This window comes from Oncorhynchus tshawytscha, unplaced genomic scaffold (assembly GCF_018296145.1).
Source record: "Oncorhynchus tshawytscha isolate Ot180627B unplaced genomic scaffold, Otsh_v2.0 Un_contig_1188_pilon_pilon, whole genome shotgun sequence".
Lineage (NCBI taxonomy): Eukaryota > Metazoa > Chordata > Actinopteri > Salmoniformes > Salmonidae > Oncorhynchus > Oncorhynchus tshawytscha.
In genome coordinates, this window is record NW_024608424.1 from 381 (window position 1) to 23,840 (window position 23,460).

The window sequence follows — 23,460 nt, forward strand, 5'->3', positions numbered from 1 at the left end:
AGTGTCGTGGAAATATTTGGGCAATCATATTTCACAAATCCTGGAGCCTGTGAGTTCAAGCAGATTTTTAAAAATTACTTCATAATAAAAGCCGAGCTGGAATCATGAAAACGACTGCCTTCCAATCTTGGCACAGAATATTTATACATTTGTCCTTCTTACGTCACACTCATAGTAACTCCTTAATGGCTTATCACCTGTTGCATTTAGCCACCGTTATTGTGGGATTGTGTTAGGTCAGGGAGAGCCGTTGTTGAAGAACCGGACATATATCCGCCCAGTTGCCCGACTAATTCCTCTCCCTGAGATGACGGGGAGCAATGAGCCTTTTGAGGAGTGTTGAATTTAACACATTTCCGGGGTGGCTGTAGAAAAGGCCCATGGAGTTGGTGGAATAATCGGAATAATCCTTTAATTCATTGCCATTTACTCAGCTGGGCCAGGGGCGCTTTAATTAGGTCAGGTGGAAATGTCAGACAGATCTCAACTCCATAAAAGGAGGAAATTGCATCGCCTGATCTCGCTGCTTTCTCTTCCTTAACTCCATCTGATCCAGAAGTTCTGTGCGTCCATGAATCCACGTAAATCCACCGGCTCTTACCTTTCATCTGAATTATCTTTGGCGATCGGGAGAGTGGGCCATTCAGTTACTGTTAATAGTTATTACCGCGGAGCGCAGCTTCAAACATATTGTGTAATGTGAATTGTCAATGATCACGGCCCTACGGATCCTCATAGGCCAATTGTGCAATCGATATGGTTCATGTGTATTGAAATTAATTATATGTACACATGAAGACAATTGAAAGAGTGAAATGAGAAACGTCATTGTTTGCTAACTGATTGACTTTGATAATGGGGATTATAGATTGTATCACCATTTACTGTTTGTATTCTTTCATGATTTATGATACATAGTTAGGAGCCTAAATGACTCACGGATGATTACTATTAACTTCTTAATGAACTGGACAGTTGAATTCCCTAAATTATGTTAATAATGAATGATATGATTTGATCTTTGATTATGAATTTGATTGGATACATGTTATTTGTTTCCTTTGTGATGCAGCACAGACTACTCAGTAAATATACCACTTTATGGTTAAAGGAATTCCTGCCTCAGTCTCATCCATTCCTCTGTCACCTGACACGTGACCACCTGTTCACCTTCACTGTCAGTCATCCTACCTGTCCAGCTACCCACACAGATTCCACTAATCTTTCAGTTATCATATTGCCTTCATATTAGGACATGCAACCTGTCGAGTCACACAAATAGTTTCAAACATGTAGGACCACAGCAACAGACCGTGGCACTCTACAGGATTAACCAATACATGACATCCTGCTGGGAAAAACCCAAGCGGTGTAACCATAGTTGGCCATAACAGTTACAAGAATAACCATGTGCTTGTCTAATGGTGTCCAAAGACAGAGAGCACATAGATGCACTAGTTTTGCTGGCTCCTTCTGAAATAAATAATTGCCACATATGTACTGAACAATTCACAATACTAGCTACCTGATAGGAGTGCTGGTGTTTGTTTCAGTATGATATGTTAGATAAAGGAATAAAGACAGACACCAATGTCAGGTTCAATAGCCTTGTTTGTGCATTGTACAAATCCCTACAACTGGAGTCCGGGGAACAGTCCGGCTAGTCGATTACCTATCAACTAGACTCCGTAACAGTGTTGGATTTTCCAGTTCCTATACTGTTTTCTTAGAAGTAGTAAGCAGAATCGATATGGACTTAACCATTAGTATATGTGTAAGCAGAACCAATGTGTATGTGCCAGCTGAGTCAATATGCACCTCTATTATGGGCGGCAGGTAGCCTAGTGGTTGGGCCAGTAACCGAAAGGTTGCTAGATCGAATCCCCGAGCTGACAAGGTAAAAAATCTGTCATTCTGCACCTGAAAAGGGCAGTTAACCCACTGTTCCTAGGCCGCCATTGTAAATAAGAATATGTGACTTGCCTAGTTAAATTAAGATTACATAAAGAAATGGACCAGCTTGGCTTTGTGCCAAGCCATGTAATAAAGTCTATATAAATGTAATGTTCCGGTATGCTCAACGCTAGCTGGGTACGTTAGCTTACTAGGTACATTGATAGCTTTAGGTTGGTTGTTTTTATGTTAAACTTCAAGATTTACACCAAGGACGTTGCCTCTCGGATCATCACTCTCCCTCGCTTGGGCAATGGACATTTAAGGCACTCGGATGTAAAACGCAATTCAAGGGTTGAGGGTTTAGCCGAAGGCTGTTGAGTTTGAAACGCAGCTGGAAGGCAATCGGGAAGATGCAAGATCAGGTGGGACCATTATAGTCAATGAGAGGGCAGATATGCGTGTTGCCACAAAGTCAAACGTCTATATCGTATTTAAGTTTAGGCATAAAGGTAGTGTTTTCAATGTTAGGGTTAAAATCAATTTAAAAAATATCAGTTGTAGAAATGGGTGTGTTCTATGGCTTTGTTTGTGGTAACTAGTGATGACCAGGCACTACTTCCATACAAAGTGTTTTTTTCCTCAAAGTTGCCTGGATGTGACGTGTCCTACTTTTACCAATACACTCCTAACAACCTACTCGTTACGAAAATGTATATATGATCAAATAAGCCAGAAGCCAGATTTTGGGCCCAGTTATCCCTCTTGCTTCTCCTCTTCCGTGCTGTTCGATAGGAAATGACTGCTATAAAGAAATACGGTGGAAACTAGCCCATACCCACCAATCCAACGCTCTTAGATTTGTGGTTTATAGTGAACGATTGAACATTTCAGGTAAAAGGGGATATTCCAGGGATGCACCCAAATCAGAGGTTTAGACTGAATTAATACAATATTTGGTTTAATGATCAACTGTAAAACTTCTTGTGGCCAACAGGACAAAGCTAGCCCGTCCCCCTCCACCCTCCAGGAGTCCCCCTCCACCCTCCAGGAGTCCCCAGGTCGACTGCCTCTCCGAACTTTACTGCTGGTTCTGGTCGACTGCAGGAAAACACCGGGGCAGAGTGGAACTGAGAGACTAGAAGAGGAACATGGAGATATGATTTCATTAAGTAAGAACCATGTGGATTAGATTACAGTCTGCTTCTGTAACAATGAATTGATTCATTATGTACTGATGAAAATATCTGGTCGTTCCACCTAATTTTGAGAAGCTCCCCCCAAAACACTTTCAGATTTCACCTAATTGTAACGTTCTTTCATGAAGAGCACATGTTCAACTTCATAAAAACATGTTTTCCCAAGAGGTTATATGAAAATACATACTGTAGTAAGTGCCAATGTGCTAAATAAAGTAACGTGGGACAACTGAAAACAACAAAACCACTAGTTTACATTGGTAGAATAGTCCTTTAAATCAGCCACAAATGTGCTTATGACAGGGCTAATGGAAGCTACTTTTGTTCCACAGGTGGTGAAAATTGAATGCAAGCTTCATAAAAATAATATATTCTACCATATCAATTTATGGGTAAAATGGTTCACTTGCTCAGTTTTCTACAAAAAACACCAGATAATTGATAAAAAGACTAGAACCAGCTTACCTGCCTTGGCTCTATAATTTGACTGTTTGATGTTCGATGTTTCTTTTTCCCCAAAAACGTAAGGAACAGTTTCACCATATTACAACATGGGTTGACCTTAAAATGAGGGACAGATGTAAATGAATCACTAATTAAATGAAATAAATAATGTTCAGAAATGACTGTCAAAGTAACCAAATAACCAGGGCTTTATATGCACACTCATCATTTGCCATTAAACATCTTACTCTGCTGATCTTAATTGGTGTAAGGTCATAACCGAAGTAAGCATACGCCTTTAAAAACACCTGGTTTTCTGAGAATTCTTTAGAATGATTAGGACATGTAAACACTTTAATCCGAGTTATAGATGTGTATTTAATCTGTGTATGTGCTAACACAAGCAGCGCCAGCTAACTTCTTTTGACCGAGTGCAGTGAACGTTTATTTAGATGTGTCCATGTAAACAGGATTATTAGGGAAATTGTTCATTCAAAGCATGTCAACGTTTAAATCAAACTCTTATACTAATTGACTTCACAATAATCATATTATTCTGCACTTGTAACTTTACTCAACGATGGTAAAACTTGGAGAAATTATTGTATTAGTTGGGTTAAAATCTTTCTAGATGTGACACAGGGTTGATGTGACACAGGGTTGATGTGACACAGGGTTGATGGAGGGACTTTTCAAATTCAGAATTGTCACTTTAGCAAGTCTTTATTCATATTATTTAATAACAGATTTAAAATATAATGCTGATGCACAATTTCTACTGGAATATATGAAAGGGACCCAAAAGGCCTTAATTTCATGGTAGGACCCATCTGTTTATGGACCCATATTTGCAAAACCTAACTATTCAATGCCTTTGTATCACAGGGGACATCCCTCATCGTTGCTCTCTCAGTGGGAGGGGCTTATCATCTGGGGAGCCTCAACAACATCATGATGCTGACAAGAAAGAGAAGAGTCTCTCCAGATCAGAACACCTCAAACACCAGCATAGAGGTACAGGGAAGAAACCTCACCACTGCTCTGACTGTGGGAAGAGTTTTGCTAAACAAGACTTGACTATTCATGAGCAAATTCACACCGGAGAGAAACCGTTCCACTGCTCTCAGTGCGGGAAGAGTTTCACTGCATCTAAAACTTTAAAATCTCATCAGAGAATTCATACAGGTGAGAGGACTTACCCCTACTTTGGTTGTGAGAAATGCTTCAAACAATCAGGATTCCAGACTACACAAAAACACACAGGACCTCCTTATAGCTGTGATCAGTGTGGGAAGAGCTTCAATCAATTAGTACACCTGACTATACACCAGCGCATACACACAGGAGAGAAGCCTTATAGCTGTGATCAGTGTGGGAAGAGCTTCAGTCGAACTGGAGACCTGACTACACATCAACGCATACACACAGGAGAGAAGCCTTATAGCTGTGATCAGTGTGGGAAAACCTTCAATCAATCAGGACACCTGACTAAACACCAACGCATACACACAGGAGAGAAGCCTTATAGCTGTGATCAGTGTGAGAAGAGCTTCAATGAATCAGGAAACCTGACTACACACCAACGCATACACACAGGAGAGAAGCCTTATAGCTGTGATCAGTGTGGGAAGAGCTTCAATGAATCAGGAAACCTGACTAAACACCAACGCATACACACAGGAGAGAAGCCTTATAGCTGTGATCAGTGTGGGAAGAGCTTCAATGAATCAGGAAACCTGACTAGACACCAACGCATACACACAGGAGAGAAGCCTTATAGCTGTGATCAGTGTGGGAAGAGCTTCAGTCGATCAGGAGACCTGACTGAACACCAACGCATACACACAGGAGAGAAGCCTTATAGCTGTGATCAGTGTGGGAAGAGCTTCAGTCGATCAGGAGACCTGACTGAACACCAACGCATACACACAGGAGAGAAGCCTTATAGCTGTGATCAGTGTGGGAAGAGCTTCAGTCGAACTGGAGACCTGACTAGACACCAGCGCATACACACAGGAGAGAAGCCTTATAGTTGTGATCAGTGTGGTAAGAGCTTCATGGATTCAGGAAGTCTGACTACACACCAGCGCATACACACAGGAGAGAAGCCTTATAGCTGTGATCAATGCGGGAAGAGTTTTGCTCACTCTGTCACACTGACTGCACACCAACGCATACACACAGGAGAGAAGCCTTATATCTGTGATCAGTGTGGGAAGAGCTTCAATCGTTCAGGAGCCCTGACTACACACCAACGCATACACACTGGAGAGAAACCTTACTCTTGTCTATGTGGAAAGAGCTTTGCTCGTTCAGGGTCACTGAAACAACACCAGAAAGCATCTCCCTCCTACAGCACAGGTTACAGATCTCTAAATAAAGTTACAATAGAAAACATCTTGTAAAGAGTCATCCATCTCCCATTCGCTAACAGTTTACGAAGTCTTATTACCATGGTAACATGTGTAGATAATATGCAGCTCTGGATCCATATGTATCAAGCGTCTTGGAGTAGGAGTGGTGTGTGTGGTGGGGTGGGGGGGTTCAGAGCTGTATCTTATTTCATTAATTCCTATTATCCATTAAATAACTGTGTAATGTAGAATGTTTCAACAATACTAGGTATGTATTCAAAAGATCAATAAATGACATCCATTATCTGCTCAACATCTGCTTATCACATTCATTTAATGTTTTTATTATCTATAATAATAACAAATGTATAAGGAGCATAGGACTCCTGTAGAATTAGTTTGCTCCTAAAAGATGTTCATATATTTATTGTAAAACCCTTCACCAGGTCAAATCAAATGTATTTGTCACATACACATGGTTAACAGATGTTAATGCGAGTGTAGCGAAATGCTTGTGCTTCTAGTTCCGACAATGCAGTAATAACCAACAAGTAATCTAACAATTCCAAAACTACTACCTTATACACACAAGTGTAAAGGGATAAAGAATATGTACATAAAGATATATGAATGAGTGATGGTACAGAGCAGCATAGGCAAGATGCAGTAGTGTAGCTGATGGGACATATGGAAGGACAGAAGACACAGGACTATTAGTGTGGTCTAATTATGTTGTATTTATTGTAAAGGATTTTAATAATGATATCTTTCAAGTTTCCTTGTTGTATTTATTTTAAAGGATTTTAATAGTGATATCTTTCAAGTTTCCTTGTTGTGTTTTAAGTGTGCTCCAGAAAGATGTTCACACATTTGGTTGTTAGGATGAGTCGTCATGGGGGCAGGTATGCCAGCTCTGCCCATCAGTACCTGTAGGTCATGTCAACCACAGACCTCACACTCTTCTGTTTTCTCACATCCAGTAAGTTCTCCTACCAAACCTCTCTCTCTTCACTCTGGAAATAAACTTGATAATATTGTTGTGGAAATTCTACACAGGGTTCACTGGAAGTCAAACTTAAATGAATCATTGTTTATTCACAGTTAACTAGAGAGTTTCCAACCAACTCAATGCACCATAGTACACATCGATCGGGAGCTCTGCTGGGGCAGTCCCAGCAGTTGTCCTATATACGGCTAAACTCAAATCTACAGAACATGAATTGGTTCCTGCATGTGACTGGCTGTTATCCTGCAGGCTCAGTTTCCCAGGAAACTGATCAATGTCTCCTATCTTAACATCCAGAACATATGCTGGGTGTTCTGCCAATTGGTCTGAGGGTCACAGTCACCTGCATGAACCAAAACCGAGTGAGAGAGCGAGCACTCTCTTCAGAAATACAATTCCAGCACAATGTCCTATACATTACCATTCTACTTCTTTTTGGTGAGTTGTTACATGGAACAAATGCTTGTATGAAAATATTGTAAAACATCTGGAATGTGGTTTCATGTTTTCTTTTGTTTTACATTGCTGATTGCATATTCATATTTTAAATATGTATCTTTTTCAAATTTGTATTGTTTAGTTGTATTCTGTAAAAGAGACCAGGACATGTTGGCCTGGGTCCCAATACTCAGTGTTATAGTCATGGTCCTGAGAATAGAGACCAGGATATGTTGTTGTCCTGGATCCCAATACTCAGTGTTATAGTCCTGGTCCTGAGAATAGAGACCAGGATATGTTGTTGTCCTGGATCCCAATACTCAGTGTTATAGTCCTGGTCCTGAGAATAGAGACCAGGATATGTTGTTGTCCTGGATCCCAATACTCAGTGTTATAGTCCTGGTCCTGAGAATAGAGACCAGGATATGTTGTTGTCCTGGGTCCCAATACTCAGTGTTATAGTCCTGGTCCTGAGAATAAAACAGGTTTAAAACAACAACAGAGAAACACGTGTCTTACAGTGCTACACATCTGTTATGATAGAGACTTTTTCCTGCTTAATTGAAGTATCAGGTGTAGTTTTTCACCAGTTATAAAGTGTGTTTGTTGTCTCTCTTTATGTTTCTATGGCTGCAGAGAGGGAGATGCAACAACAGCCTTGAGAACATCTGGACTCAAATTGAACTCTTTCCCAAGTTGCTGTCAGGTAAAAGTAGACGAAAGCAGACTTACAGGATTATTTTTGAAAGGGGTGTTGTTGAATGTTCCCTTTGCAGAAAACAGCCCCAAAGCATGATTTTCCCACCCCCATGCTTCACAGTAGGTATGGTGTTCTTTGGATGCAACTCAGCATTCTTTGTCCTCCAAACACGTCTTGTATGTCTTCCATTTCCTAATAATTGCTCAGTGACTCAACCCACTCAAGTGACGCACCCCTCCTAGGGACGGCATAGAAAAGCACCAGTAAATCAGTTACTCAGCCCCTGTAATAGGGTTAGAGGCAGAGAATCCCAGTGGAGAGAGGGGAACCGGTCAGGCAGAGACAGCAAGGGTGGTTCGTTGCTCCAATGCCTTTCCGTTCACCTTCACACTCCTGGGACAGACTACACTCAATCATAGGACCTACTGAAGAGATGAGTCTTCAGTAAAGACTTAAAGGTTGAGACCGAGTCTGTGTCTCTCACATGGGTAGGCAGACCATTCCATAAAAATGGAGCTCTATAGGAGAAAGCCCTGCCTCCAGCTGTTTGCTTTGAAATTCTAGGGACAATTAGGAGGCCTGCATCTTGTGACCGTAGCGTACATGTAAGTATGTACGACAGGACCAAATCAGAAAGATAGGTAGGAGCAAGCCCATGTAATGCTTTGTAGGTTAGCAGTAAAACCTTGAAATCACCCCTTGCATTAACAGGAAGCCAGTGTAGAGAGGCTAGCACTGAAGTAATATGATACATTTTTGGGGTTCTAGTCAGGATTCTAGCAGCCGTATTTAGCACTAACTGAAGTTTATTTAGTGCTTTATCCGGGTAGCCGGAAAGTAGAGCATTGCAGTAGTCTAACCTAGAAGTAACAAAAGCATGGATTCATTTTTCTGCATAATTTTTGGACAGACAATTTCAGATTTTTGCAATGTTATGAAATGGAAAAAAGCTGTCTTTGAAACAGTCTTTAAGTTCTTCAAAAGAGAGATCAGGGTCCAGAGTAACGCAGAGGTCCTTCACAGTTTTATTTGAGACGACTGTACAACCATCAAGATTAATTGTCAGATTCAACAGAAGATCTCTTTGTTTCTTGGGCCTAGAACAAGCATCTCTGTTTTGTCCGAGTTTAAAAGTAGAAAGTTTGCAGCCATCCACTTCCTTATGTCTGAAACACAGGCTTCCAGCGAGGGCAATTTTGGGGGGGCAACTCTGCCATGTTTCATTGAAATGTACAGCTGTGTGTCATCCGCATAGCAGTAAAAGTTAACATTATGTTTTCGAATGACATCCCCAAAAGGTAAAATTCATAGTGAAAACAATAGTGGTCCTAAAACGGAACCTTGAGGAACACTGAAATTTACAGTTGATTTGTCATTGGAGAAACCATTCAAAGAGACAAATTGATATCTTTCCGACAGATAAGATCTAAACCAGGCCAGAACTTGTCCGTGTAGACCAATTTGGGTTTCCAATCTCTCCAAAAGAATGTGGTGATCGATGGTATCAATAGCAGCACTAATGTCTAGGAGCACGAGGACAGATGCAGAGCCTCGGTTTGACGCCATTAAAAGGTAATTTACCACCTTCACAAGTGCAGTCTCAGTGCTATGATGGGGTCTAAAACCCGACTGAAGCATTTCCTATACATTGTTTGTCTTCAGGAAGCCAGTGAGTTGCCGCGCAACAGCTTTTTCCCCAAATAATTGAGAGGAATGGAAGATTCAATGTAGGCCGATAGTTTTTTTATATTTTCTGGTTTGGCTTTTTCAAGAGAGGCCTTATTACTGCCACTTTTAGTGAGTTTGGTACACATCCGGTGGATAGAGAGCCATTTATTATGTTCAACATAGGAGGGTCAAGAACAGAAAGCAGCTATTTCACGAGTTCAGTTGGAATAGGGTCCAGTATGCAGCTTGAAGTTTTAGAGGCCATGATTATTTTCATCACTGTGTCAAGAGATATAGTACTAAAACACTTGAGTGTCTCCCTTGATCCTATGTCCTGGCAGAGTTGTGCAGACTCAGGACAACTGAGCTTTGGAGGAATACGCAGATTTAAAGAGGAGTCCGTAATTTGCTTTCTAATGATCATGATATTTTTCTCAAAGAAGTTCATGAATTTATTACTGCTGAAGTGAAAGCCACCCCCTCTTGGGGAATGCTGCTTTTTAGTTAGCTTTGCAACAGTACCAAAAATACATTTCTGATTGTTCTTATTTTCCTCAATTAAGTTTGAAAAATAGGATGATCGAGCAACAGTAAGGGCTCTTCGATACTGCACGGTACTGTCTTTCCAAACTAGTCAGAAGACTTCCAGTTTGGTGTGGAATTTTCTGGAAGCTTGCTTCAGAGCTCGGGTATTTTCTGTATAGCAGGGAGCTAGTTTCTTATGACAAATGTTTTTAGGGGTGCAACTGCATCTAGGTTATTGCGCAAGGTTAAACTGAGTTCTTCAGTTAGGTGGTTAACTGATTTTTGTCCTCTGACGTCCTTTGGTAGGCAGAGGGAGTCTGGAAGGGCACCAAGGAATCTTTGGGTTGTCTGAGAATTTATAGCACGACTTTTGGTGCTCCTTGGTTGGGGTCTGAGCAGATTATTTGTTGCGATTGCAAACGTAATAAAATGGTGGTCCGATAGTCCAGGATTATTAGGAAAAACATTAAGATCCACAACATTTATTCCATGGGACAAAACTAGGTCCAGAGTATGACTGTGGCAGTGAGTAGGTCCGGAGACATGACATGTTGGACAAAACCCACTGAGTCGACGATGGCTCCGAAAGCCTTTTGGAGTGGGTCTGTGGACTTTTCCATGTGAATATTAAAGTCACCAAAAATTAGCATATTATCTGCTATGACTACAAGGTCCGATAGGAATTCAGGGAACTCAGTGAGGAACGCTGTACATGGCCCAGGAGGCCGGTAAACAGTAGCTATAATACATGATTGAGTAGGCTGCAAAGTTTTCATGACTAGAAGCTCAAAAGACAAACTTTGTTTGTTTTTTGTAAATTGAAATTTGCTATCGTAAATGTTTGCAATACCTCCACCTTTTGCGGGATGCGTGGGGGATATGGTCACTAGTGTAACCAGGAGGTGAGGCCTCATTTAACACAGTAAATTCCTCAGGCTTAAGCCATGTTTCAGTCAGGTCAATCACGTCAAGATTATGATCAGTGATTAGTTAATTGACTATAACTGTGTTGGAATTGAGGGATCTAACATTAAGTAGCCCTATTTTGAGATGTGAGAGCCCTGTCTATGTTCGTAGATAAGATGAGAGCACCCCTCCAGCTAGGATGGAGTCCATCACTCCTCAACAGGCCAGGCTTGGTCCTGTTTGTGGGTGAGTTCCAGAAAGAGGGCAAATTATCTACAAATTCTATCTTTTGGGAGGGGCAGAAAACAGTTTTCAACCAGCGAGTGAGTTGTGAGACTCTGCTGTAGAGCTCATCACTCCCCCTAACTGGGAGGGGGCCAGAGACAATTACTAAATGCCGACACATCTTTCTAGCTGATTTACACGCTGAAGCTATGTTGCGCTTGGTGATCTCTGACTGTTTCATCCTAACATCGTTGGTGCCGATGTGGATAACAATGGAGGGGGGGAGAACAGTGAGAGTGGTGGGTTGAGCACCTGCAGTGAAGCTGCTGAAGCTTGCTCTGGCTCAACACATCTTGACTAAAAGATTTAGAAATGAGTTTGTCATTGCCATAGTTCAACAGCTGGAAAGCTGTCAGTAACATACTCCCAGAGATAGCAATATATTCAGTATTCACTGAATGAAGTAGCCTACCCATCCCCATTTACAATTGTATTCATCAACTAAATAAATTATACTATATCCTTCCTGTTTGGCCCTGTCCGGGGGTGTCCTCGGATGGGGCCACAGTGTCTCCTGACCCCTCCTGTCTCAGCCTTCCTGTATTTATGCTGCAGTAGTTTATGTGTTGGGGGGCTAGGGTCAGTTTGTTATATCTGGAGTCCTTCTCCTGTCCTATTTGGTGTCCTGTGTGAATTTAAGTGTGCTCTCTCTAATTCTCTCTTTCTCTCTTTCTTTCTCTCTCTCGGAGGACCTGTGCCCTAGGACCATGCCTCAGGACTACCTGACATGATGACTCCTTGCTGTCCCAAGTCCACCTGGCCGTGCTGCTGCTCCAGTTTCAACTGTTCTGCCTTATTATTATTGGACCATGCTGGTAATTTATGAACATTTGAACATCTTGGCCATGTTCTGTTATAATCTCCACCCGGCACAGCCAGAAGAGGATTGGCCACCCCACATAGCCTGGTTCCTCTCTAGGTTTCTTCCTAGGTTTTGGCCTTTCTCTGGAGTTTTTCCTAGCCACCGTGCTTCTACACCTGCATTGCTTGCTGTTTGGGGTTTTAGGCTGGGTTTCTGTACAGCACTTTGAGATATCAGCTGATGTACGAAGGGCTTTATAAATACATTTGATTTGATTACTATTGGGGCGTCCTTCGCCTAAACCCTAAACTAACACTAATCTTAACCAATTTACATTTATACTTTATGGAGGTGTGGACATCCCAATGATCCCGAATAGCACAGACCCTCTGGGAAGGTCTATGAACTGCTCTATTTGACTGAAGGGACATCCCAAGTTGTCTGATGTGGAACTGGTAACAACACAGTCTGTGATTGGCTAACAACATTTAGATCTGAATACAGCGACATAAATGACATACCATGCCATGAGGTGCTGAGGGAAAGACAGATTATCTATGATCTTTTCTCTGCCATTAGCGATAACAGGAAATACACAAGCTGTAGGCTCCACTATAGTTCAAGGTGGCTATGCTGGATTGTCTGCTTGCACGGGAAAAATTGTATGTTTCTAACATTTATGGTTGAGATTGAATTAATATAAACTATGCACATTATGACTTTCATTAACACGCGATGCAGGTGTCATGCAGACGTTAGTAGCATGTCATGTAAGTCAGGCGCGTCACGCAGACATTAGTAAGGCGTTGGTATCATGTCATGTCAGGTGGTACGGTTGCCTAGGCTTATACATGTCCCTTATCACCCCCCATAGAACTCTGCAGGGCGCTTGCCATCCTCCTGTCTCTCTCAACAGTCACGGGTAAATTTGAAGGAAGGGATCTAGCCTCCAAATGTTTGTTTCTCTCTTTAAAAATCCTTGATTTCCTTTTTCTTTTGGAAAACATTCCTTTCCAGTGTGGTGATCAACCCAGAGTAGCCATTAGCCGTGGTCTCCAGGCTGGTCATGCGGTGGTGATCAACCCAGAGTAGCCATTAGCCGTGGTCTCCAGGCTGGTCATGCGGTGGTGATCAACCCAGAGTAGCCATTAGCCGTGGTCCCAGGCTGGTCCGGTGGTGATCAACCCAGAGTAGCCATTAGCCGTGGTCTCCAGGCTGGTCATGCGGTGGTGATCAACCCAGAGTAGCCATTAGCCGTGGTCTCCAGGCTGGTCATGCGGTGGTGATCAACCCAGAGTAGCCATTAGCCGTGGTCTCCAGGCTGGTCATGCGGTGGTGATCAACCCAGAGTAGCCATTAGCCGTGGTCTCCAGGCTGGTCATGCGGTGGTGATCAACCCAGAGTAGCCATTAGCCGTGGTCTCCAGGCTGGTCATGCGGTGGTGATCAACCCAGAGTAGCCATTAGCCGTGGTCTCCAGGCTGGTCATGCGGTGGTGATCAACCCAGAGTAGCCATTAGCCGTGGTCTCCAGGCTGGTCATGCGGTGGTGATCAACCCAGAGTAGCCATTAGCCGTGGTCTCCAGGCTGGTCAGCCGTGGTCTCCAGGCTGGTGGTGGTGATCAACCCAGAGTAGCCATTAGCCGTGGTCTCCAGGCTGGTCATGCGGTGGTGATCAACCCAGAGTAGCCATTAGCCGTGGTCTCCAGGCTGGTCATGCGGTGGTGATCAACCCAGAGTAGCCATTAGCCGTGGTCTCCAGGCTGGTCATGCGGTGGTGATCAACCCAGAGTAGCCATTAGCCGTGGTCTCCAGGCTGGTCATGCGGTGGTGATCAACCCAGAGTAGCCATTAGCCGTGGTCTCCAGGCTGGTCATGCGGTGGTGATCAACCCAGAGTAGCCATTAGCCGTGGTCTCCAGGCTGGTCATGCGGTGGTGATCAACCCAGAGTAGCCATTAGCCGTGGTCTCCAGGCTGGTCATGCGGTGGTGATCAACCCAGAGTAGCCATTAGCCGTGGTCTCCAGGCTGGTCATGCGGTGGTGATCAACCCAGAGTAGCCATTAGCCGTGGTCTCCAGGCTGGTCATGCGGTGGTGATCAACCCAGAGTAGCCATTAGCCGTGGTCTCCAGGCTGGTCATGCGGTGGTGCTGGTCAGGCTGGTCATGCGGTGGTGATCAACCCAGAGTAGCCATTAGCCGTGGTCTCCAGGCTGGTCATGCGGTGGTGATCAACCCAGAGTAGCCATTAGCCGTGGTCTCCAGGCTGGTCATGCGGTGGTGATCAACCCAGAGTAGCCATTAGCCGTGGTCTCCAGGCTGGTCATGCGGTGGTGATCAACCCAGAGTAGCCATTAGCCGTGGTCTCCAGGCTGGTCATGCGGTGGTGATCAACCCAGAGTAGCCATTAGCCGTGGTCTCCAGGCTGGTCATGCGGTGGTGATCAACCCAGAGTAGCCATTAGCCGTGGTCTCCAGGCTGGTCATGCGGTGGTGATCAACCCAGAGTAGCCATTAGCCGTGGTCTCCAGGCTGGTCATGCGGTGGTGATCAACCCAGAGTAGCCATTAGCCGTGGTCTCCAGGCTGGTCATGCGGTGGTGATCAACCCAGAGTAGCCATTAGCCGTGGTCTCCAGGCTGGTCATGCGGTGGTGATCAACCCAGAGTAGCCATTAGCCGTGGTCTCCAGGCTGGTCATGCGGTGGTGATCAACCCAGAGTAGCCATTAGCCGTGGTCTCCAGGCTGGTCATGCGGTGGTGATCAACCCAGAGTAGCCATTAGCCGTGGTCTCCAGGCTGGTCATGCGGTGGTGATCAACCCAGAGTAGCCATTAGCCGTGGTCTCCAGGCTGGTCATGCCGTGGGTCAACCCAGGCTAGCCGTGGTCTCCAGGCTGGTCATAGCCGTGGTCTCCAGGCTGGTCGGTGGTGATCAACCCAGAGTAGCCATTAGCCGTGGTCTCCAGGCTGGTCATGCGGTGGTGATCAACCCAGAGTAGCCATTAGCCGTGGTCTCCAGGCTGGTCATGCGGTGGTGTCTCCAGGCTGGTCAGGCGGTGGTGATCAACCCAGAGTAGCCATTAGCCGTGGTCTCCAGGCTGGTCATGCGGTGGTGATCAACCCAGAGTAGCCATTAGCCGTGGTCTCCAGGCTGGTCATGCGGTGGTGATCAACCCAGAGTAGCCATTAGCCGTGGTCTCCAGGCTGGTCATGCGGTGGTGATCAACCCAGAGTAGCCATTAGCCGTGGTCTCCAGGCTGGTCATGCGGTGGTGATCAACCCAGAGTAGCCATTAGCCGTGGTCTCCAGGCTGGTCATGCGGTGGTGATCAACCCAGAGTAGCCATTAGCCGTGGTCTCCAGGCTGGTCATGCGGTGGTGATCAACCCAGAGTAGCCATTAGCCGTGGTCTCCAGGCTGGTCATGCGGTGGTGATCAACCCAGAGTAGCCATTAGCCGTGGTCTCCAGGCTGGTCATGCGGTGGTGATCAACCCAGAGTAGCCATTAGCCGTGGTCTCCAGGCTGGTCATGCGGTGGTGATCAACCCAGAGTAGCCATTAGCCGTGGTCTCCAGGCTGGTCATGCGGTGGTGATCAACCCAGAGTAGCCATTAGCCGTGGTCTCCAGGCTGGTCATGCGGTGGTGATCAACCCAGAGTAGCCATTAGCCGTGGTCTCCAGGCTGGTCATGCGGTGGTGATCAACCCAGAGTAGCCATTAGCCGTGGTCTCCAGGCTGGTCATGCGGTGGTGATCAACCCAGAGTAGCCATTAGCCGTGGTCTCCAGGCTGGTCATGCGGTGGTGATCAACCCAGAGTAGCCATTAGCCGTGGTCTCCAGGCTGGTCATGCGGTGGTGATCAACCCAGAGTAGCCATTAGCCGTGGTCTCCAGGCTGGTCATGCGGTGGTGATCAACCCAGAGTAGCCATTAGCCGTGGTCTCCAGGCTGGTCATGCGGTGGTGATCAACCCAGAGTAGCCATTAGCCGTGGTCTCCAGGCTGGTCATGCGGTGGTGATCAACCCAGAGTAGCCATTAGCCGTGGTCTCCAGGCTGGTCATGCGGTGGTGATCAACCCAGAGTAGCCATTAGCCGTGGTCTCCAGGCTTAGCCGTGGTCTCCAGGCTGGTCATGCGGTGGTGATCAACCCAGAGTAGCCATTAGCCGTGGTCTCCAGGCTGGTCATGCGGTGGTGATCAACCCAGAGTAGCCATTAGCCGTGGTCTCCAGGCTGGTCATGCGGTGGTGATCAACCCAGAGTAGCCATTAGCCGTGGTCTCCAGGCTGGTCATGCGGTGGTGATCAACCCAGGCTGGTCTCATGGTCATGCGGTGGTGATCAACCCAGAGTAGCCATTAGCCGTGGTCTCCAGGCTGGTCATGCGGTGGTGATCAACCCAGAGTAGCCATTAGCCGTGGTCTCCAGGCTGGTCATGCGGTGGTGATCAACCCAGAGTAGCCATTAGCCGTGGTCTCCAGGCTGGTCATGCGGTGGTGATCAACCCAGAGTAGCCATTAGCCGTGGTCTCCAGGCTGGTCATGCGGTGGTGATCAACCCAGAGTAGCCATTAGCCGTGGTCTCCAGGCTGGTCATGCGGTGGTGATCAACCCAGAGTAGCCATTAGCCGTGGTCTCCAGGCTGGTCATGCGGTGGTGTGGTGATCAGGCTGGTCACCCAGAGTAGCCATTAGCCGTGGTCTCCAGGCTGGTCATGCGGTGGTGATCAACCCAGAGTAGCCATTAGCCGTGGTCTCCAGGCTGGTCATGCGGTGGTGATCAACCCAGAGTAGCCATTAGCCGTGGTCTCCAGGCTGGTCATGCGGTGGTGATCAACCCAGAGTAGCCATTAGCCGTGGTCTCCAGGCCTGTCATGCGGTGGTGATCAACCCAGAGTAGCCATTAGCCGTGGTCTCCAGGCTGGTCATGCGGATGTCCAGTGCCTTGTGGTTGGATCTAGTCTGTTCAGTGGCAGTTTTCAGCTCCTCTCTCAGCTGGCTAGCCTAGTTTCGTAGCTCTGACGACTGTATATCCGTCCATTTTGTCAATTAATTCCTGCTTCATTTCAGTTAATGCCTGTAGAACAGCTTCTTGTCCAGTCGTCTCGGCTGTGCATTGGTCAGTTGTTGGTGTAGATTCATGGTCCTTGGCTAGGCTAGCTGGTCTGTTAGAATTAGCCCTAGGCTGATTCTTGCGGTTGGTGCCTGACATCTTCGACAAAAACGTGACATTAAGCCTTAAAATGGAGTCTCAGGTTGTAGAGGGGTATTTTGATCCAAATTAAAATTGTATTTGATTTTACCAGGCAAGTCAGTTAATAACAAATTCTTATTTACAACGATCCTGGACGACTCTGGGCCAATTGTGCTCCACCCTTTGGGACTCCTAAACACGGCCAGTTGAGATACATCCTGGAATCAAACCAGGGTCCGTAGTAACGCTCTAGCACTGAGATGTAGTACCTTAGACCGCTGCGCCACTCGGGAGCCCCGAAATACAATCTGCCCAAATATTTAAATGTTCTGTTGAGGAGCTCAGAAAAGTACATCCTCACATGGCGCCGCTCCCTCATCGCCCCTCAGGGTATTTGGGGATTAACAACATTTTTGTTATTGTATATGATGATGATGGTGGTACTGTATCCTCCCCTCCCGCATTCATTTCCCACAATGGACTTCTCCCCCAGTTCACTACCCGTCCAGTAGGTGGCGGTAATACGCCAATAGGCGTAGTCTGACATTAAACCTTAAAGAAGAAGACAACAAAGTAGCCTAACTGTTCTGTTGTAGCCGACCACATTTCATGTCTTACAAAGAAACAATAGCTTCCACAATGGATCGGGTAAGTCTGGTTTTAACAGTATATGCCTGCTATGTTGTATAAAATGTCTAGGCCTAGTTATCATCTTTGCACCTCCACATTCCTGTTTTCGGTTAAATGTCGTTACAAAATAAAAGACAGTAAAACTTGTTGGGATTTTTTTTTACTTCAACAAAGTAGCCTGTTGAGGAATCTGTGGCTATAACCTAATTATCTCTCCTTTCACAAAGTGTGCACATGTTAACATTCTTTCACTGATTTCGAACACATTATCCATTATTTGACCAGATGCTCAAGTGGCCGCTCTAACAAAGAAAAAAAAATGTAAGGCAATCGTGAAGAGTCAAGATCACGTGGGACCATAATGTGCAATGAGGGCAGATGTGCGTGTTTCCACTAGTTACCACGGCCACAAAGTCAAATGTCTATATCGTGATTTGATTTATTTAGGGTTAGGCATAAAGTTAGAAGTGGCGCAGTCTAAGTCACTGCGTGTCAATGCTAGAGGCGTCACTACAGGCACCCTGGTTCGAATCCCACTGGGCGGCGCACAATTGCCCCAGCGTCATCTGGGTTTGGCCAGTGTAGGCCGTCATTGTAAATAATAATTTGTTCTTAACTGACATGCCTAGTTAAATAAAAAAACTAGTATGGTTAGGGTTCAAATAAAATGTTAATAAGATCTATTGTAGAAATGGGCGTGGTTTATGACTTCTTTGACTAGTGACGACCAGGCTCTACTCCCATATAAAGTGTTCTACTTTTATCAATACACTCCTCTAACAACCTAATCGTTACGAAATTTATATTCGATCAAATAAGTCAGAAGCCAGATTCTGGGCTTCGCCTCTAAATTGCTGTTTGAAAGGAAATGACTGGTATGAGATATATGGTGGAAACTAGCCCATTCCTCCACCAATCTAATGCTCTTAGATTTGTGGGTTGTAGTGAACGATTGAACATTTCAAGGAACATTAGATTTAAGGGATGCACTCAAATCAATCAGAGGTTTAGACTAAATTAATACAATATTTGGTTGAAATATACACTTTTTAATACTTCTTGCGGCCAACAGGACAACGCTAGCCCGTTCCCCTGCACCCTCCCGGAGTCCCCGTGTCAAACGCCTCCCAGTTCCGCTTTACTGCGGGGTCTGGTCGACTGCAGGAAAACACCAGGGCAGAGTGGGACTGAGACAGGAGAAAAGAAGGAAGATGGAGAATTAATTTCATTAAGTAAGAACCATGGTGTGTAGATTAGACAACAATCTGCTTCTGAAACAATAGCGAAGGTGCATAAAGATGGCGGCCCGCATGTACTTACCAGAAATTCCTTGTTTTGCTGAGTTCACTGTATTCTACATTGCTCTTTTTTACTGTTTTTTTGTATGGTCATTAGCGCAGTAAACATGATCCCAATTTTTGCTTCAAGACGGCGGCGATTTGAAAAATCAAAAAAGTAGATTGTGCTGATATATTGGAACATTGAACCATGTCGCACACCGTAGTTCCAAAACTAGATAGTAGATAGTGCTAAAACAAAGATCATATTTGAATTCTGCCATCTTTATGAACTTTAGTCATTAATTGAATAATGATATATTGATAAAAATATCGGTGTAGTTCCACGCATTTTTAAAAGTAACTTAAAACTAGGTGAAATATATCTATATATATTTAACATTGTCATAAAGACAACATGTTCAATTTCATGTTTTCCCATCTCAAGATATTGAATAAAAATATAACTATACTATGTGCCTATGTACCAAATAAAGTAACAGGGTTGACTGTAAAAGTCTTAAATCAGCCATCAATTCACTTGTGACAGGGAATGGAAGCTTGTTTTTTGCAACAGTTAGTGTTAATTTAATGCAATCCAGAAAATGGAATTGTTCAAAGATTACTAGCATGTCTATGTATGGGTAAATGGGTTGACATGCTCAGTTTTCCACCACAAAACATCTTAAGTTGACAATTGAAGTAACGCTGTTAAAAACACCTGTTTTTCTGAGCAATATTTCAAATTATTAAGACACGTAAATGCCTTCATCAGATTCATAGAGGCATATTTAATCTGCATATGTCTAGCACGAGCAGTGCAAGTTTCCTTCATGCTTCTCTGTGGTAGTACATTTATTTAGATTGGCAATTTTCAGCATTTATCAAAGTCCCATCAGGTAGCCTGATTTCAGATGGCCATGCTATTCAATATCTTTGTTTCACAGGGGACAGCCCTAACCGTTGCTCTCTCAGTGGGAGGGGCTTATCATCTGCGGAGCCTCGACAACATCATGATGCTGACAAGAAAGAGTTGAGTCTCTCCAGACCAGAACACCTCAAGAAACACCAGCAGAAACCTCACCACTGCTGCTTTGACTGTGGGAAGAGTTCTGCTAAACAGAGGGAATTGGTCATTTACAAGCAGATTAACACTGGGAGGAAAATGTACCACTGCTCTCAGTGTGGGAAGAGTTTTGCTGCATCTAAAACCTTACAATCTCAGAGAAGTCATACAGGGGAGAGGCCTTACCCCTGCTTTGATTGTGGGAAGAGCTTCAGTCAATCAGGAGCCCTGACTACACACCTACGCATACACACAGGAGAGAAGCCTTATAGCTGTGATCAGTGTGGGAAGAGCTTTGCTCTATCCGGAAACCTGAGTACCCACCAGCGTGTACACACAGGAGAGAAGCCTTATAGCTGTGATCAGTGTGGGAAGAGTTTCAACCAATCAGGAAACCTGACTACGCACCAGCGTGTACACACAAGAGAGAAGCCTTATAGCTGTGATCAGTGTGGGAAGAGCTTTGCTCTATCCGGGAACCTGACTAGACACCAGCGCATACACACAGGAGAGAAGCCTTATAGCTGTGATCAGTGTGGGAAGAGTTTCAATCAATCAGGAGAACTGACTAGACACCAACGCATACACACAGGAGAGAAGCCTTATAGCTGTGATCAGTGTTGGAAGAGCTTTGCTCTGTCCGAAGACCTGACTAGACACCAGCGCATACACACAGGAGAGAAGCCTTATAGCTGTGAACAGTGTGGGAAGAGCTTCATGGATTCAGGTAGTCTGACTAGACACCAGCGCATACACACAGGAGAGAAGCCTTATAGCTGTGATCAGTGTGGTAAGAGCTTCATGGATTCAGGAAGTCTGACTAGACACCAGCGCATACACACAGGAGCAAAGCCTTATAGCTGTGATCAATGCGGGAAGAGTTTTGCTCAATATTCCACTCTGACTGCACACCAACGCATACACACAGGAGAGAAGCCTTATATCTGTGATCAGTGTGGGAAGAGCTTCAATCGTTCAGGAGCCCTGACTACACACCAACGCATACACACAGGAGAGAAGCCTTATAGCTGTGATCAGTGTGGGAAGAGCTTCAATCATTCAGGAGCCCTGACTAGACACCAGCTCACACACACTGGAGAGAAACCTTACTCTTGTCTATGTGGGAAGAGCTTTGCTCGTTCAGGGTCACTGAAACAACACCAGAAAGCATCTCCCTCCTACAGCACCGGTTACAGATATCTAAATGAAATTTCAATAGAAAACATATTGTAAAGAGTCATCCATCTCCCATTCGCTAACGGTTTACTAAGTCTGATTACCAAGGTAACCTGTGTAGCATGATATGCAGCTCTGGATCCGTATGTATCAAGCGTCTTGGAGTAGGAGTTCTGTATCTTATTTCATTAACTCCTATTGTCCATTAAATAATGTAGAATAATGTTTCAACAATTGTAGGTTCATATTAATGTGTGAGGGAAATGTTGTCTGAAGAAAGAGCCTTGAATTGTACATCTTGTCTCATACAATTATTGGTTCCTGTTGGTGCTGGGTAGAGATGTGAGGGGGAGACAGTCATGACCCCTCAGACCTTTTGGCAGAATATGTTCAATAAGTTAAGATAGGAGACAGTGCCAGTCACATGCAGGAACCAAACGTCAATGATGAATTAATTATGAATAATGTAAATCATGCAAATATAACTTGTCTGTGTAAGAAGTATATAAGAGAACTAACGGGACTGCCCCGAAAGAGCTCCAGACCGTACTCTGGTGTTTTAAGTTTGTTGGAACCTCTCCAGCTTCCTGATAATAAATCATTATTCATTTAAGTTTTGCTTTGAGGCCCTGGTGTTAATTTCCACGACACGTATTCAATACAAAAATACATTAAATCCGTTGTTTTACATGAAGGAGATGTCGCACTGCATGAGGCAAATGGTGGTCACACCAGATACTGACTACCTTTTTAAAAAGTGTCTGTGACCAACAGAGTCATATCTGTATTCCCAGTCATGTATTCCCAGTCATGGATTCCCAGTCATGGATTCCCAGTCATGGACTCCCAGTCATAGATTCCCAGTCATGTAATCCCAGTCATGTATTCCAGTCATGGATTCCAAGTCATGGATTCCCAGTCATGGATTCCAGTCATGGATTCCCAGTCATGGATTCCAGTCATGGATTCCCACTCATGTATTCCAGTCTTAGAATCCCACTCATGTATTCCCAGTCATGGAATCCCAGTCATGGAATCCCAGTCATGGAATCCCAGTCATGGATTCCCAGTCATGGAATCCCAGTCATGGAATCCCAGTCATGGAATCCCAGTCATGGAATCCCAGTCATGGATTCCCAGTCATGGATTCCCAGTCATAGATTAGGGCCTAATTCATTCATAACAATTGACAGATATTTGTGTATGAACTGTAACTCAGTAAAATCTTAGAAATTGTTGTTTATATTTTTGTTGATAATAATAATAGAACTAACTAATTGAATAAATGATTGGGCCTACACTGTTTTAGGTGTTTTGGGTCAGAACTGTTTCAACGTGACTTACATCTATCAGAGTATCTGTGCCTTGAAGGGCTCAACAGTGGAACTGTCCTGCACATATCAACATCCAAGTTATCATGTAGTCTCAGAACCAAACTGGTATATCCAAGAGAAATGTAATGAGGTGCCTAAAATCCTGATCTCAGTGCCAAAGTATGCAGGTTGTGCTGAGTACCTTGGGACTAAAGAGAAAGACTGCACCCTGAGAATCACAGACCTGAAAGTGATTCAGCTGAGTACAAGTTCAGATTTAAAACACAGAATGGGGGTACAGCTTCCCTGGAACAACTCTGACTGACACAGGTAATATATAATATCTAATTCTAATAATTCATTAGAATCATTCAGAGCTGCAGGTGAAGGTGTCTTCCTCCACAGAGGAATAGAAGAGAACACTGACCTGTAGCACCACCTGTCTTCTGACTGACAACCTCACCTACATCTGGTACAAGAACGGACAACAAACATCTCCATGGCCCTACTTCCCAACAATACTCCTGTAATACTCTAGTGGTCGGGTGTTACTCTACAGACAGTCACTCCTGTGCTGTAAAAGACCATGAGG

General features: G+C 44.6%; 1 protein-coding gene across 6 annotated transcripts; it reads left to right on the forward strand.

The window, feature by feature from the left end:
- Positions 1–1,953: 1,953 nt before the first annotated feature.
- LOC112241400 (zinc finger protein 2 homolog) lies at positions 1,954–22,173 on the forward strand. Of its 6 annotated transcripts, XM_042313138.1 has the most exons (4): positions 1,955–2,318; positions 2,891–3,065; positions 4,422–4,721; positions 4,881–6,203. In XM_042313138.1, the coding sequence occupies exons 1-4, from the start codon at positions 2,307–2,309 to the stop codon at positions 5,939–5,941; spliced, it is 1,548 nt and encodes a 515-aa protein (XP_042169072.1). In that variant the 5' UTR covers positions 1,955–2,306; the 3' UTR covers positions 5,942–6,203. The 6 variants fall into 6 exon arrangements, with proteins under 6 accessions (XP_042169069.1, XP_042169072.1, XP_042169073.1 ...); XM_042313135.1 differs by having other exon boundaries at positions 1,954–2,318; positions 4,422–6,203; XM_042313139.1 differs by lacking the exon at positions 1,955–2,318 and adding an exon at positions 2,728–2,787 and having other exon boundaries at positions 2,924–3,065; positions 4,422–6,203.
- The last annotated feature ends 1,287 nt before the right edge of the window (positions 22,174–23,460 follow it).

Bases quoted from the DNA above. Each gene is read 5' to 3' on its own strand.
- LOC112241400 (XM_042313135.1), top strand. The intron at 3,066-4,421 runs GTAAGAACCATG...TTTGTATCACAG, and splicing joins TGGAGATATGATTTCATTAA to GGGACATCCCTCATCGTTGC.